The 15,013-nt window shown below is 42.9% G+C and overlaps 1 protein-coding gene across 1 annotated transcript in view; it reads left to right on the plus strand.

The window, feature by feature from the left end:
* DNAH5 (dynein axonemal heavy chain 5) overlaps positions 1-15,013 on the plus strand; it is a 270,172-nt gene that overhangs the window by 38,370 nt on the left and 216,789 nt on the right. The window contains exons 6-8 of the mRNA XM_039217767.1: positions 349-410; positions 11,329-11,463; positions 14,857-14,941. Coding sequence (XP_039073698.1) covers positions 349-410; positions 11,329-11,463; positions 14,857-14,941 — 282 coding nt within the window. The remainder of the gene's footprint in view (positions 1-348; positions 411-11,328; positions 11,464-14,856; positions 14,942-15,013) is intronic.

The following is a 15,013-nucleotide window of genomic DNA, read 5'->3' on the forward strand; positions in this document are numbered from 1 at the left end:
TGAGGTCACACAAGGATGCGCCTTTGGAGTCATATTGAAGAATGAGCTTCCAGGGAAGAGGGCTCAGCTCAGCAGTTTTTTATTATGCAAATGCAGAGAGCGGTTTGGAACCTCTTCCTTTGCCAATTAATGTCAGGGGAAAATGGAGGTCGCTCTAGGACCCGGTTCTTCTAGCCAAGCCCTGGAACTTGTTTGCCTGCAAGCACCCTTTTTTTTTTAAAGACCAAATGCCAGCAGCGCCTCCTCTGAGAAGCCCTCCCAGCACTTTGCCTCTGCATCTGCTGAGGCACCCTGGTCACATCGCTGCAGTGAAATGACATTTGTCTACATATCCCCTTTCCTCACTAGATTGTGAGTCCCCGGAGGACAGGGATGACAGACAGCCTTCTCCTAGCACAAGCCTGGTGCTGGTACACCTTCATTTTATGCTTGGTTAACAAAGCGAATGAATTAAACTTCTCAGCAAATACCTCACTACCGAGTCTTTAATGTTAAAATCAATGATAAAAATCTTGACTATGACTAATGAGTTATATTCTTCTTTGGCATGAGCTACTGTTTGGGACTAAGCTTTTTTAGGGGGTTCATTTATATATCCCGGGGGCTGGTTCTGTTTGCCCCTCTGAAGAATGAGATGAGAAGAATTTCCTCAAGTCCTTTCCGCCGTTTTGGAACATCTTAGGAGGCCTGATGAGAGCAGCACTCCTGAAACGACAAATATGTCTGGAAGGCTGTGGTTCAAAGCCACTTTTGCTGGCTGTAAGTGGGGTCTCCCCAGAGGGAGCACACAGCTCTTCTTAAAATTGAAGGTGTTTATGCTGGAGATGAACCTGAATTCTATCCCGGCAGGAGATGTGCTGATGTGTACAGAGCTGAGAACAACACAGTGACCCCTGGTGGCAAAACGAATAAAAACCAGAGCAACCTGGGAAAAAGGAACTCAGGCTCATGGAAGCAGTGGCGTGGTTAGTGCCAAATTCCGAAGCAACCTTGCTGCTAAAGCCATTGTGATGCTGTACCCCCCCCCCACAACAAGGATTTAAACTAACTGAGAAGTAGATAAATAAAGGTGTAGATTAAAGAGAGAGAGAGAGAGAATTGCTTCAATAACTTTGCAGTGTCTTGTGTAAATAATCACACATTTTCTATATAATGCACTGATATGACAGTTTACTAAATTACAACTTTGTGACCTAAAATAGTCAATGACAAGATTCCAAAGCTACTTAACATAAAAACTATAGTTCTCGATGTCCATAACCTTGGCCTGGAACTTTCACTGCAATGATGCTGTATTTGAACTAGGTTATTGTAATATAAAAATTGACTTGATCCGGATTATACCTAGAATGAAAACCAAAAGTACCAGAAGCTTCTGGGGTTAGAAAGGTGACACCGTACATCCTTTCTGTTGTCTAATAAACACAAATGCTTTTCAATGAAAAGACATGAAATAATTCTGTGTATATTCACCCACTTACTTACAAAAATATGGCCCAAATATGTCTGCCTTCTTTCTGCTTTTCTTATGGAGGAACAATGCTTAGTGCCGACTTAGTACAACAGACATGAGTTCCAGACTTGGGGATTCTGTTTTCCTTTCCTTCCCTAAAATGAAACTGAAATAACATTTTTGCTGGTTGACTTTGTTGACTTTTAGACAAAAAAGCTTGTAAGCTTTATGACTTCAAGCTTTATGACTTGTAAGCTCTGGACTTCAATTTACCTAATTGCAAAGCTGATTTTCAAATGGAGAACAGTTCTCTCCCACGCTCCAGGGATATATGTTGTTCATGTTTTGCACTTATGTACTTGTGCTGCAGAATATCATTGCTCACTGCATTTCAGATGGCTAGGCTTCCCTACACAGTGATTCTCGAGGGCATGGAGACTGTGGGGGATGAGAGGACTCAGGTGCCTCTGGGGAGGCACAGTGCCTTCCCCTGCTGAGAAGCTCTGCTGGGAGGCTGCCATTGTTCCCTTGGGAGTGCGTGGGGAGAAACCAAGACAGAAAAGAACCTTTGCTCTCAGATATCTTTTGAAAGCTTAAAGGGTGTGGGTTTTGTTTTCCTGGGGCAGAACAGCCAATCAGGCTTCCGTGTCCTCTGTTCATCAGGCCCAGGCATGTTTGGCTGGTGAACACATTTCATATATACAATACAGTAGACAAAATGAAAACAATTCCCCTGCAGAGGGGAGGTGAGTGGCTCTAGGATTTAGCTGGGGAGGCGGGAGGGGACAGCCTCTGCTTGTTAATACACAGGTGAGTATTGCTGAGCCTGAGCAAGCTAGTGCTCCAGATGCCCACATCATAATCACGTCATAGCCAGGCCCTGGGAAAGTGTGGCCAAGTGCAAAATCCATCCAGTCAGCAAATAATCTGTTGGATGCCTACTTGTGCCGGGCATTGCTGTGGTCTGTGATCAGGAATTGCAAGAGCACTTCCAGGCCTCATGAAGATGAGAGCTGAAACTAGTTGTAACTATCAGTTTTTGTACCACACCAGTAACAAGAAGGAAAAAAAGAGGTCTAGGGTTGGAAGGATCCCACCCTTATGCCCTTGGACTTTCTCTGTTAAGTTCCTACCTCAAGTGAGAACCTGGTCATACTAACCAATCATGATCAATTCATAAAATGATTTCCTTTGGGACACTGTTCTGAGGCTGAGCTGCATGTTAGAATTGCCAGGGGAGTTCCTGAGAAGTACTAGTGTTCAGTCCTCCTTGGGAGAAGATAAGTTAGAGTGTTGGAAAAGGGGCAGGAATCAGTATTTTATAAATACCTAGGATTCTTGTTTTTAACTGTTTTTTTTTTCTAACTTTGAGAGAGAGAGAGAGAGAGACTGTGCACATGCAAGTGGGGGGTGGGGCAGGGAGAGAGGAAGAGAGAGAGAGAGTCCCAAGTAGACTCTGTGCTGTCATCGCAGAGCCCGACAACATGGGGCTCAATCTCATGAACCATGAGATCATGACCTTGACCCAAACCAAGAGTAGAACACTAACTGATTGAGTCATCTAGGCATCCCCAAAGTCCCCATGATTCTAATGAGCGGCCAGCTTTAAGTTCATTGTGATGAATAAGGGGATTTTTGAATTTCATCCCTGTGCCCTATGAAATGTGAATGGTACCATTATATATATTTTAGCTTGGGGGTGAAATTATATGGCTACTTGAATTATATGGCCCCTGCTGCCAGGGGGAACTCTTGGAATTCCACAAGAGAGGTATTCCTGATTTGGAGTAAAACCACTGTGGGTAGGAGGGAAGATAGATCATGAGGTCATGTGAAGGTCCACTAAGGACCTCTGATCAGATCCCAAAATTCGGTGTGCAGAAAACAGACTGTAAGGCTGGATGGTGGAATGTCTGGGGCAGAGAAGGCTGTGGCGATGGGGATATCCCTACAGCAGGTTTTGGATCAATTTGGGTGAAAAACCCACATGAAGTAAAATGTGAAGAGAGTATCTTTCATTGGCTTGGAAAGAATGACAAATAAGAGAGCCAGTAAATGGAGAGGGTCCTAAGAACTCTAGCGGAAAATAGACAAGATTCCAGAGCTTACTCTCAGAACAAGAAGATTGAGGGGAACGTCTCAGTTTAAGTGCTATCTCTTTGCAATGGAGGGGAGTGTAGCTCTTGTTGAATAAAGGAGGACTTCACTGTAGCACCTGCTGTGAGTGGGATTAGCCACCGTGGAGTGTCTTTCCCTTCCAGAAACCACTTTGCTGAAGTGCTTTTCAGGTAGGAAGGAGGTATAGTGTTTCCTCTGCGTCCATGACCCTTCACCGGGAGAGACGAAAGGAAAGGGGGTAAGAAAGGGCAAGATGTAGAAAGTACATTTAACAGTGGAGAGTTGCTAGGTTGTGGGTCTCCCAGCTGGTTAAAGGGCAGGTTTGGATGCTCCAGGAAGCACCACAGAGCAGCCTCTCTCAGAGGAAATGGGGTCCTATGGGGTAAATGAAAACACTGGAAGACAAAGAGGAAGGCTCTTCTTTGTTGGAAGACATGGAAAGGGAGCTGACTTTGTAGGGAGGGCTCTACATGGAAGTGAGCAGGAGAACTACTTCCCTCAGTTTTTGTAATTCAACACATTTAAGTAGGACGTAGGCTAAGTGGGCCTACATGTTTACCGAGCCTACATGTTTGCTGTAAAGTGGTATAGTATGGAGAACTATAATTCATACTAGTGGTAGAGTTTTGTGCAGTTGCTTATGCTTGAGACATAACAGGATTGAAGACCCAGGAGCTTATTGACTGAATTCTGAGCCTGTGATCATGGACTCAGACAGACTGAGCTAGAATAATTTGTTCCAGCCCTTCATTACTTGAGACTGACTTGTAAATGATTAATTTGGTTAATTTATCCACTCATTAGATAATCAATTGAGGCTCTACTATGTCCCAGGTACTGTTCTAGGCATGAGGGATATTGCAAAAATTATCATAGAAAACATCCCTCTCTGTGGAGCTGATAGTCTTGCAGGGATAAAGAGATTCAGTTGATATTTACTTTATTCTAACCTGCAAGAGATGAGAAGAATCAGGCTATATGTATGGCAGATTACCAATAACGAGGCATTGCAGAAAGCTGGGCAAACACTTTGGGTAATTTTTCCTTCTGCTCATGGATTTGCCTTCATTCATCCGTAGTTGAGGAAGCTGGTAAAAAGTGAAGCCAAATGGCCTGAGATGATCAAACCCATGTCCTTGGCCTCTTTGGTACTATGTTTCATCAGGTGGTTAATTATGTGTGGACTTGAGATTGATTTGGAGAGCCAAAGAAGAATCAGTCTTAGATGTATTTGGTGATTTAAGATAAGGAGTAAGTCACCTGTAATTCATAGACTTACATCATTTCCCATTATCTCCAGTGGAGATTGAAATCTAGATTATACTCTCCTCTAACCATGTTTGATACATTGCTGTATGCATCTGTATACATAAAAGAAGAAAACACCCAATTCAAGAAAATAGAAAAATATTCATCCAAACATATGCAACAGACCCTCATTAAAACAGACTTCCTCCTCTTTCTCACATTCAGACCTGCAACAAGGCTAATCATGTCACCTAGGAAAACTTTTTTGTTTTAAAAAGCAAAGAAATAAATTTTTTGGCTGAAGAACCCATTCCTCTCCCCATACACTTCGCCATGCAAAGGCATCATACGAAGATGTAGTGTTTACAGTATGACATAGATGAAAGTGAAGTTGTTCAGGCAGAAGCAGCAACAAGTGGGGAAAGCATGGAGCCCAGCCTGCTGGCTGCCCAGGCAGGGAGGCCACCTTCTAGCACTTGTAGGCATTGAGGGTGGGAGGTTACCATTTGCTGAGACACAGGAGTGTAATGAGAGAGCTGGACACAGGGCATGCCAGCTGGAAGCCAGCTGGGCACCAGTGCATCCTGGTACTAAAATGTCACTGGTGTAACTCAGAAATCGGTGCCAGTTAACCCCAGTTTCTACCCACAGCTCATTCTATAACTCATGCAGTATATATGGGGACACCACCCAAGAGTGCTCTAGATAATTCTTGGGTGGAAATGTAAAGAAAACATGTTGATGGAATATCAGTTTGAATGGGTGCAAAACTCTTAGTTGCCTGGGACAAGCACCTCTTGGCCTCGTCCCGCAAACCTACCCGGGCTTGACTCTGAGCCCAGCTCTTAGCTTACGTACTTAGCTGTGTGCTTTTGGGAAATTGTTAATGGTTCATAGTCTCAGTTTCCTGGTGTGGAGGTAATACTGTCTGCTTCATAGGGCTTTTGTGACAATTAAACCCAAGCACAGTAAGCAAATGATGACCAGCAGAGCCACAGCTAGCAATGCAACCAGGGCAAACAGAGCAAAATGTACTCTGACACCTTCAGAGAGTTGGGGAAAAGGGTGTCCCTGTGCACAAAGGGGCTCCTAGACCTGACATTCACTTCTGGCCATCATGGCATCTATGGGGTAGACCTGGGTCTGAGACAAAGCTGGCAACAGGGCTGGGCTTTCTCAGGGTAGAGGGAGTTTAAACATTTGTAGAATTAAAAAAAATTATTATGGAAAAGATTTGTGTCTCCTGAATTTTGATGTCCAGGGTCAGTGCCTTGGTCATGCCATATTAATTCAAGTGCCAGTTGACAGTATTATATCAAGACTGCTCCCACTTTTATCTTCACAAATACCTTTCAGATTTGGACTTGTATCTTCAGTTTTCAGATGAGAGTAAGGTTTCTCACACAGTTGGGGATTACCAATCTGGAGCCAAAGCAAAGTGTGCACGGTCTCATGTGTATAAGCACGCAGACTTGCACTTAAAATAGAATTAAAAGGCAAAAGTTGGTATAGTGTATTAAAAAACATTGGATGGGTAGGCTTGTCACGAGAAAATGTTGCAGAGACCTAATATGAAACCTCACACATTGGGTCTTTGTTGGGATTTGTATTTTAAAATTTCAAGTCTCTAGTCTGTGTTAACTTTAGAACCAGTGAGGAGCTCTGACAGCAGAGAAGGTAATGGTGCTTAGCTATCATCTAGTCCAATGCTTTTTTTTTAAATGTTTATTTTTGAGAGAGAGAGTAGGAGAGAGAGAGAGAGAGAGCATGAGCAGGGGAGGGGCAGAGAGAGAGAGAGAGAGAGAGAGAGGGAGACAGAGCATCATCTGAAGCAAGCTCTGCACTGTGAGCAGGGCTTGAACTCACAAACCTTGAGATCATGACCTGAATTGAAGTCAGACGCTTAACCCACTGAGCCACCCAGGCGCCACCATCCAACACTCTGAGTCTGCAGTTCCGGCAACTGAAGCCTGGAGAGGCTGACTGACAGATACAAGTGACAGAGCTGGGACAGGAACCTAAGCCCAGGACCAGGGCTCATTTGTCCACACAGCATTGTCTAGTCTTGAAAGCAGCACTTGTTTCTTGTGAGCTAGCACATTAGTAACTCTCTCTTCCAAGGATGGCAGTGACATAATTTGCCGCCACATTGCAGAAATGTTTTACTACTTTTGCGATTTCCATGGACATTGAATAGGTTTCCCAGCCCCTCCCCCCGCCCCTCCGCCCCGCCCCCGCTCCCATCTTTTGGTGCTTGTTATGCAACACAAAACAATTTCAGCGTGACTCCTAATAAAACATTCCATTGTCTGTCTCTTGCCATCTTAATTCCTCCCCAACTGCCTTCCATGTTTCAAAGACCAACGGAACAACGGGTCATCTGACTGCTTGTTGCTGCCATTCCCTAGCAGCCAGAAAGCTACAGGTCTAAGTTTACGGGCCGACAATGCCCTGGTCTGGTCACTAAATATTTGTTTGATGTTACTGACTTCTTGTGGTAGTAAAAAAAAAAACAGTTCCCTCATTGTTCAGAAAAGATAGAACCATCAGTTTATGCAAGAACACGTTCGTTGCTTAACATGCTTTTTAGGTGCAGCTCTGAAAACACTGACTTTAAAAACACATTGATAATTCACTTTGAACACATGCCACTTCTTTGGAATTTTTTCCCCTCTGTGATATTTAAGTAAAAATAGAATAATTAGCGTTCTGTTTTAAGGACCAATCGCTCCTTTCCTCCACTAGAATATACATTTATATATATGTATATATATGTATTTTTTTCCCCTTTGGAGTCTTGCAAAATCCGCTCATAGAGAAGGTGTTGCCATGGCAGAGTCTTATTTAAGTTGCTTTATTCTTCCGAAGGCTTCAGTTGCTTTACATCCTGACTCTCCTGGTTTTCTAGTTCTTTTCTTTCTTTGTCTCCCCTCAGCATATGCCACAAGATGGTTGTTTTGATGCCTGCCTCCTGCCTCCCCTGGTACCCACCGCGTCCTCAAGCTGCTGAAGCCATTTGGTACAAACCCAGAGAGTTCACTTGGAAAAGCACTTTATTCCTTCCTGCCAAGCAGGAAGAAAACAGGCTAGACAACAGGACATCCTCCTTGTTTCAGCCACATTGAAAGAGAGATTTAAATGTGCTTCTGTCTGGGGCTCCCGGGTGGCTCAGTTGGTTAAGCGTCTGACTTCAGCTGAGGTCACAATCTCACGGCTCGTGAGTTCGAGCCCCATGTCAGGCTCTGTGCTGACAGCTCAGAGTCAGGAGCCTGCTTCAAATTCTGTGTGTGTCTCTCTCTCTCTCTGCTCCTCCCCTACTCACATTCTGTCTCTGTTTCTCTCTCTCTCTCAAAAAAATAGACATTAAAACAAACAAACAAAAATAAATTTGCTTCTGTTTGATGCTTATGGAATGTACACTTTGTGTCAGGACCTGGGTTAGTTCCTATGGAGAGAAGTGGCAAGAAAATAGATATATTATAAAAATTTCAAATCCCTAATAGCTCCTCCTTCCATCTCCGGCAGTCCCCTCAGGTTCTGGAAAACAAATGTTAATTTTATGGGTCCAGGGATGGCCTTTGAAGTTCTCTGAAATCCCTAACCTTTTCCTCTTCACTGTTTTTCAAGTTTGTGTGTGTGTGTGTGTGTGTGTGTGTGTGTGTGTTAAAAAACTCTTCCTTGACTGTAAATTCCCCACTATCTACTAATACCACACCTCTTTCCTTTATAGTCAAGTTTCTGGAAAGAATAGTATATTTTCAGTATCTTTGTATCTCTCTTTTCTCAATCATCTTTCTCTCAAGCCTCCATCCATTTGCTTTCTATCCAACCAGTGAAATTATTCTACAAGGATTACTTTGCTACCAACTGCTGCATTACAGACCACACGAGGTCATAATGACTCACAGCAGCAACAGCAGTCTATTACTATCTCTCTTGAGTATATGGATGATTGGGCTCAACTGGGTGGTGCTGCTTCAAGTGACATTGGGCTGGGTTGCAATCATCTGTAGGCTCGACTAGGCCAGAATGTCTGAGATAGCTTACTTACACGGGGGGAAGTTGGTTCTGGGGTGTTGGCTAGGTTGTCTGGGGCTATTGACTGGAATGCCTTGGTTTTTCTTCTATGTGGTCTCCGCATGTAGCTTGGACTTGTCACAGCATGGTGGCTGGGTTCCAAGGGAGCACTTCCAAGGACAAAGGCAGAAGCTGGAGGTCTCCTAAGGATTAGCCTAGGCAGACTTACAGTCTTACTTTTCCCCATGTTCTTCTGGTGAAAACTGGTCACAGGGCCAGCCACATTCAAGAGGAGGAGAGGTTAATGGCATGATCATATTGGTAAAGAGCTGTGGGATTCTATAGCCCGTCTTGTAAACACAGTTCATTACTAAGATTACCCTAACTGACCCAACTGCTCCTCTATAGCATTGGCACTATAGGCTCTGTGGTTTATTGGTGGTGCTGCCTTCTGGTTCCTTTTCTGCCTGTCTGCCCACTGTCCTCAGTCGTCTCCATGTGCTATTCTTTCCCTCCTTGCTCTGGCATATTGGTGTTTCCCGATATTCTTCACTTGTTCTTTATTCTCCATTTCTTTCTTAGAAAATCACATCTGCCCTCATGGTTTAAAGTTTGATTTATTCATTTGACAGGTATTTATTAAATAACTAGCATGTACATACCACCAACTGGATGAAAGATATGATAGTATAATTGTGCAGGTTGTGCTTTGCACAACCACAAAAGATGCCGTCTTGACTGTATCTGTCTCTCTCATATCCGTGATTCTCAGCAGAAGTGATTTTGTCACACACAGGACGTTGGGCAATGTCTGGAGACATTTTTCATTCTTACAACTCAGAGGTAGGGAGTTACTGGCACCCAGAAGGAAAAGACCAAGGGTGCTGCTAAACAGCCTGCAATGTGCAGGACCACCCCTCACAATTAGAAAGATCTTGCCTGTAATATCAACTGTGCTGCATTGAGAACCCGTATCTACATCTGTATCTACAATGCAACTTCCCCTTGAGTTCCAGAACCACATTCCCAATGGTCTGTGCATCCCAGGCTCTGGGAATGCCACCATAACCCACCTGACTGGCTTTCCCACCTCCAGGCTTGCGTCGTTCCAATCCACATTCCACGCAGCTGACAGAATGACTGATTTTTGATGGACAGCTAGCATCTCCCCTGATTTGAAACTCATCAGTGATTCTCCATGAACTTCAGATAACATTAAAACTCCCTAATGTGGTTCACAAGATACTTTATGATTGGACTCCTTTCTGATTTCCTATTATATCTTTCTAGTCCTTTTTACTTCAGTCACCCTGGCTACCCTGTGGTTTCCAAAGTGTGCTGTGCTTTCCTATGCCTCTTGGCCTTTGCACGTGCAGAATGCCTCTCTTCCGGGAGTGTGGCCAACTCCCCTTCAACTCTAGGCTCAGCCCCAGGCTGGAGTGGAGGATCCTCCTTTTTGCAACTTCTTTGAAGACTCATAAATGCCCCTGCATTTATCTGATGCCACTGTGGCAACCATGATACCATCCTGTAATATTTACATTTTCTGCTCACATCCTGCCAAACAGGCTATGAGATTTTTTGACGTCAGTGGGTAGCATTTGCCTCTACGGCACTGGTACATAATTGGGGTTTAATAAATGCATGTTGAATAAAAGAGGGGCCACCTTTTCTATTCCTAGTGGTGCTCATTGGCATTAAAGGCAATATACTTAATTCAAGAAATGAATTGGATGCTGAATGTCTACCAATCATAGGCAGAATGGTTGAATAAATTATGGTACATCCATATTGTTGAATAGTTTGCAGCTATCACACAGGTAGGAATAGCCTGCATTAAAGCAGAAAAAGGTCTGTGGTGTATTATTAAGGGAAAATGCATGAACAGTTTTATGGTACAATATACAGATGTGTGTATACATTTGCATATGTGTGTTTGAGCAGAGTGCATTTGGAAGGATATGCTTCGAACTGCCCACGTTGGTTTTATCGAACATGCCTTAGTATTGTAATTAACAATCAGTTTGGAAGTAAGCACTAGTATTCAGAAACCAATTTCAAGACCAGATATGAATCTGTTGACAAACAATAAAGGTAGGAGATGATGTGGAAGAATATTACTTTAAAGGCTTAGGGAATGCTTACAAAAACGGGGATCTCTTTTTTCATGTATCTGTTGAATGTTTATATATGCATAGAAATAAATCTAAAGGTTTAGAACAAAATAATTGCTGTGATAATTTCTGGATGGCAGATGATTTTTGTTTTTTTCTTTTAGCTTATCTGTATTATGCAATCTCAAAACAATGAGCACACCTTATTTTCATAATAGAAGAACATTATTTCTAAAAATGGAAGATAACATGCAAAAACTGGTACCATTAAGGTGTCTGTCACGCGAATTCTCAGGACCTGAAAAAGGCAACAATCTCATGCAGTTATTACAAGATGAATACATTTGAGAGCATAACCTTTTTGTTCCTTTCTTACAGCAAAGACTGAAGGAAGAGAAGGAAGCCAAACGCGCCCGTTTGGATGGTAGGCATGACTACGTATTTGCAATTGTAGCTTCCTGCGTGGACCTGGACAAAACTGAAGTGGAAGACGCCGTTCTTGAGGGGAATCAGGTGAGATGCATCTGAGTTCTCACTGACTTGGTTTTGGAGGGCACAGAGGACCTGCTGACCTCGGTCCGTTGGCAGGACCTGTGCTTGGCTGTAGGCGAGGGTGTCCATTCTAACATGGACAAGAGTCCTTTCTGACCATGCAGGTGGTGGCAGATGGACCATAGGACTCTCCAGCTCTTCATGTTGAATGGGGGTACTTAGAGCTGTCATGTAAGTCCCATGGTTCTGACAGCAATGTCTGCATGTTTCTGAACCCAGTGGAGGTGGGTCCAGGTGCCATCTTGGAACTTGAGGTTGGAGAATGGAGTCGTACCTCAGCTTCTGACTTATCTTGTCTTGCAGTTTTCCTGTTCTAACCCGGGGGATTTGAATTTCGGCAGCTGAATCTGTTTTCTGTGGTTCCTAAGCCTGACTTCCATTTTCTGCCATGATTTCCCTCCAAAATCTGGGGTGTTACTTGATTTTGGGGAGGGAAGGTCAAAATATGGGAGGATATAATTTCCTGGGCATTGAGGAAGGCATATCAGGAGCCCTGTGATGGTTCCTGAAGGTTTCTTTGTTTTTGTTTGTTTTGGTTTATTAGGTATAAAGAGAGAGAGAGAGAGGGAGGGAGGGAGGGAGAGAGTCCTTTCTGTTGATAGGGGTGGCACACTATTGAGAATGCTTTTTAGTGGTATGTCAGTAAATGTTTAACAACTGGCTTTGAGCACGAGGGCAGAGGGGAGCACTATATTCAGTTTGTTGATTCTGTAGTGTTAATACTGCCACAATGGCTGATTCCAAACTATGAACATGATGCTACTAAAGCCTTAGCTAGAAAGGGTTGTGATCAATTGACTGTCATGAACCAGTGTGAGCTGGCTCCAGTACTCCACTGGCTCTGTTTCTTCCTGCCACGTCAGTCCGGTGGGATCAGTAGGAGTCAGCGGAACAGTGAGCAGTGGACAACACTAAAAAGGCTAAACTGCAGGAGGAGTTAATTAGAGATGAGGAAATGCCCTTCTCCTCTTCCTTCTTTTCCTTACAGCTAATGCTTGTTGAATATTTACCAGGTGTCAGTCTCACCTAAGTGACTTTTCATCTATTATCCCATTTAATTTTCATGACGCCAGGAGGTAGATAATATTATTCCTCCAAAATGGACACACAGAAGGAGACAGAGTCACTTAACTGTTTCAGTCTTGGAGAGATTGTTCCAGAGGTGAAATGCTTAACCCTACCCCACTTCCTAATTCAGACATCTGGATTTGGGATCAGGCAAGTGGTATAAATGAGTTTATGTTCCGAACTAGAGGAAGCCCAGGTCAATCTGTTGTGTCATATTTAGGACCAGGAATATCAAAGCCAGGAGGTTGAAAGAAAATATCCTGGCTCAGGCCCCCAGACAAAGTAGAGGGGCAGGAGTTTCACTGTTGGCCTATTGGAAGTATCTCCTTCATATTCTTGGCTTGGAAGTTGACCTGAATGAGGGCATCCCAGCCAGCCCGACAGCATTCTCAATCAAAGAAGAGTCATGAAGGAAACAGGGCAAGTTGCTCTCCCTTATATATAATAGTTTTATCTATAATATGGTGGCTATTGGAGGGGGCTTATTTTTTCCACACTTAAAGTTTCAGGCTAGATTTTGTCATTTGAAAACATCTTACTTTAAATTGTGGTAGTAATATAGAATGTAAAGTTTACCATCTTAATCATTTTTGAGTATACAGTTGAGTAGTGTGAAGTTTGTTCACAGTGTTGTGTAACCAATCTTGAGATCTCTTCATCTTGCAAAGCTGAAAATCGATACCATCAAACAACAACTTCCCTCTGCCTCTCCCACACCACGGAGTCTTCCACCCTACTTTTTGTCTCTAAGAATTTGACTACTTTAGATGCCTTATATAAGTGGAATTATACCGTGTTTGTCTTTTTGTGACTGGCTTATTTTATTCAGCAAAATGTCCTTAAGCTTCATCCATGTTGTAGCCTGGATCACAGTTTCCCTCCTTATTAAGACTGACTAATAATATACCATATGTCTCTGCCACATTTTGTTTATCCATTTATCTGTTAATGAACAGTTGGATTATGTCTATCTTTTCACTACTGTGAGGAGGCTGCTGTGAGGAGAGGTGTACAAATATCTCTGCACGGCCCTGCTTTCAATTCTTTTAGGTATATACCCAGAGTGGAATTTCTGGATCATGGAATAATATATTAATATTTTGAGAAATTACCATACTGTTTTCATAGTGACTGTATCAGTTTACATTCTCACCAACAGTGTACAAGTATTTCAATTTCACCACTGCCTTGTCATTTATCTTTTTTTTTTCTTTTTGACAGTAGCCATCCTAATGGGCATGTAGATTTTATCCATTTTCCTCCAATTTGAATTTAAAATTGTGCTTTAGGAAAATTGCTTCCAGGGGTACCTGGATGGCTCAGTTGGTTAAGCATCTGACTCTTGATTTCGGCTCAGGTCATGATTGCGCGGTTCATGAGTTCAAGTCTTATGTTGGGCTCTACACTGATAGTACAGAGCCTGCTTGGGATTCTCTCTCCCTCTCTCTCTGCCCCTCCCCTGCATGCTTTCTCTCAAAATAAATAATTAAAAACATTTTTAAATGTGCTTCCACTAGTAGTAGGCCAGTTGATAGACCTCTGGTTGTGCAGTGAACTTCATGGATAGGACTGACTTCTGGACTGCCATTGGATGGAATGTTCCATAATCATATGTGTTCTCATGGCATTTTCCAGTGACCACTACAATTTAATTACCTTTAGTGTGTAAGATTGGGTTTTGAAAGGTTTGTTCTCTTTTTCTGATCTGCAATTGAGTGAAAATGAAACACTATGTCTGTATCTGCTTTCAACAGCTCAACACTTTAGGAAATTAACAAAAATGGAAGAACGATCTTTTAAAACATGTGTACGTAGCAAATATTTTGATGATTAATTGGATTCATTCTTTGAATTACATTTTTATTATGGTGATAGATTTACTCTGTCATGGTTTTATTGGTTGAAAAATATATGGTGCCTTCTGTATGGTTTGCATTAGATACAGTTTTATCTGAAGAAGAAAGATGATAGTAAATGCTGATTTATTTATTTATTTATTTTTAATGTTTTATTTATTTCTAGGAGAGAGAGAGAGAGAGAGACAGCGTGAGCAGGGGAGGGTCAGAGAGAGAGGGAGATACAGACTCTGAAATAGGCTCCAGGCTCTGAGCTGGCAGTCAGCACAGAGCCCGACGCGGGGCTCGAACCCACGAACCGTGAGATCATGACCTAAGCGAAAGTCGGACGCTTAACCGACTAAGCCACCCAGGCGCCCCAGTAAATGCTGATTTAAATATGGTTTCTAATTCAGAACGAAGTTGTGACCTTGCTTTTCTTTTCCCACAGCTTGAAAGAATCGATCAGCTTTTTGCTGCTGGAGGTCTTCGTCACCTTCTATTCTACTATCAGGATGTGGAGGTGGCCGAATCAGGTATCCCAATTTGATGTGATGTAGCCCATAAACATGTTGCTAGATACATCTGAGGGTGGCAGGAAGCAGAAA

The sequence above is a fragment of the Hyaena hyaena genome, unplaced genomic scaffold (genome assembly GCF_003009895.1).
Source record: "Hyaena hyaena isolate Hyena2069 unplaced genomic scaffold, ASM300989v1 scaffold_720, whole genome shotgun sequence".
Classification (NCBI taxonomy): Eukaryota; Metazoa; Chordata; class Mammalia; order Carnivora; family Hyaenidae; genus Hyaena; species Hyaena hyaena.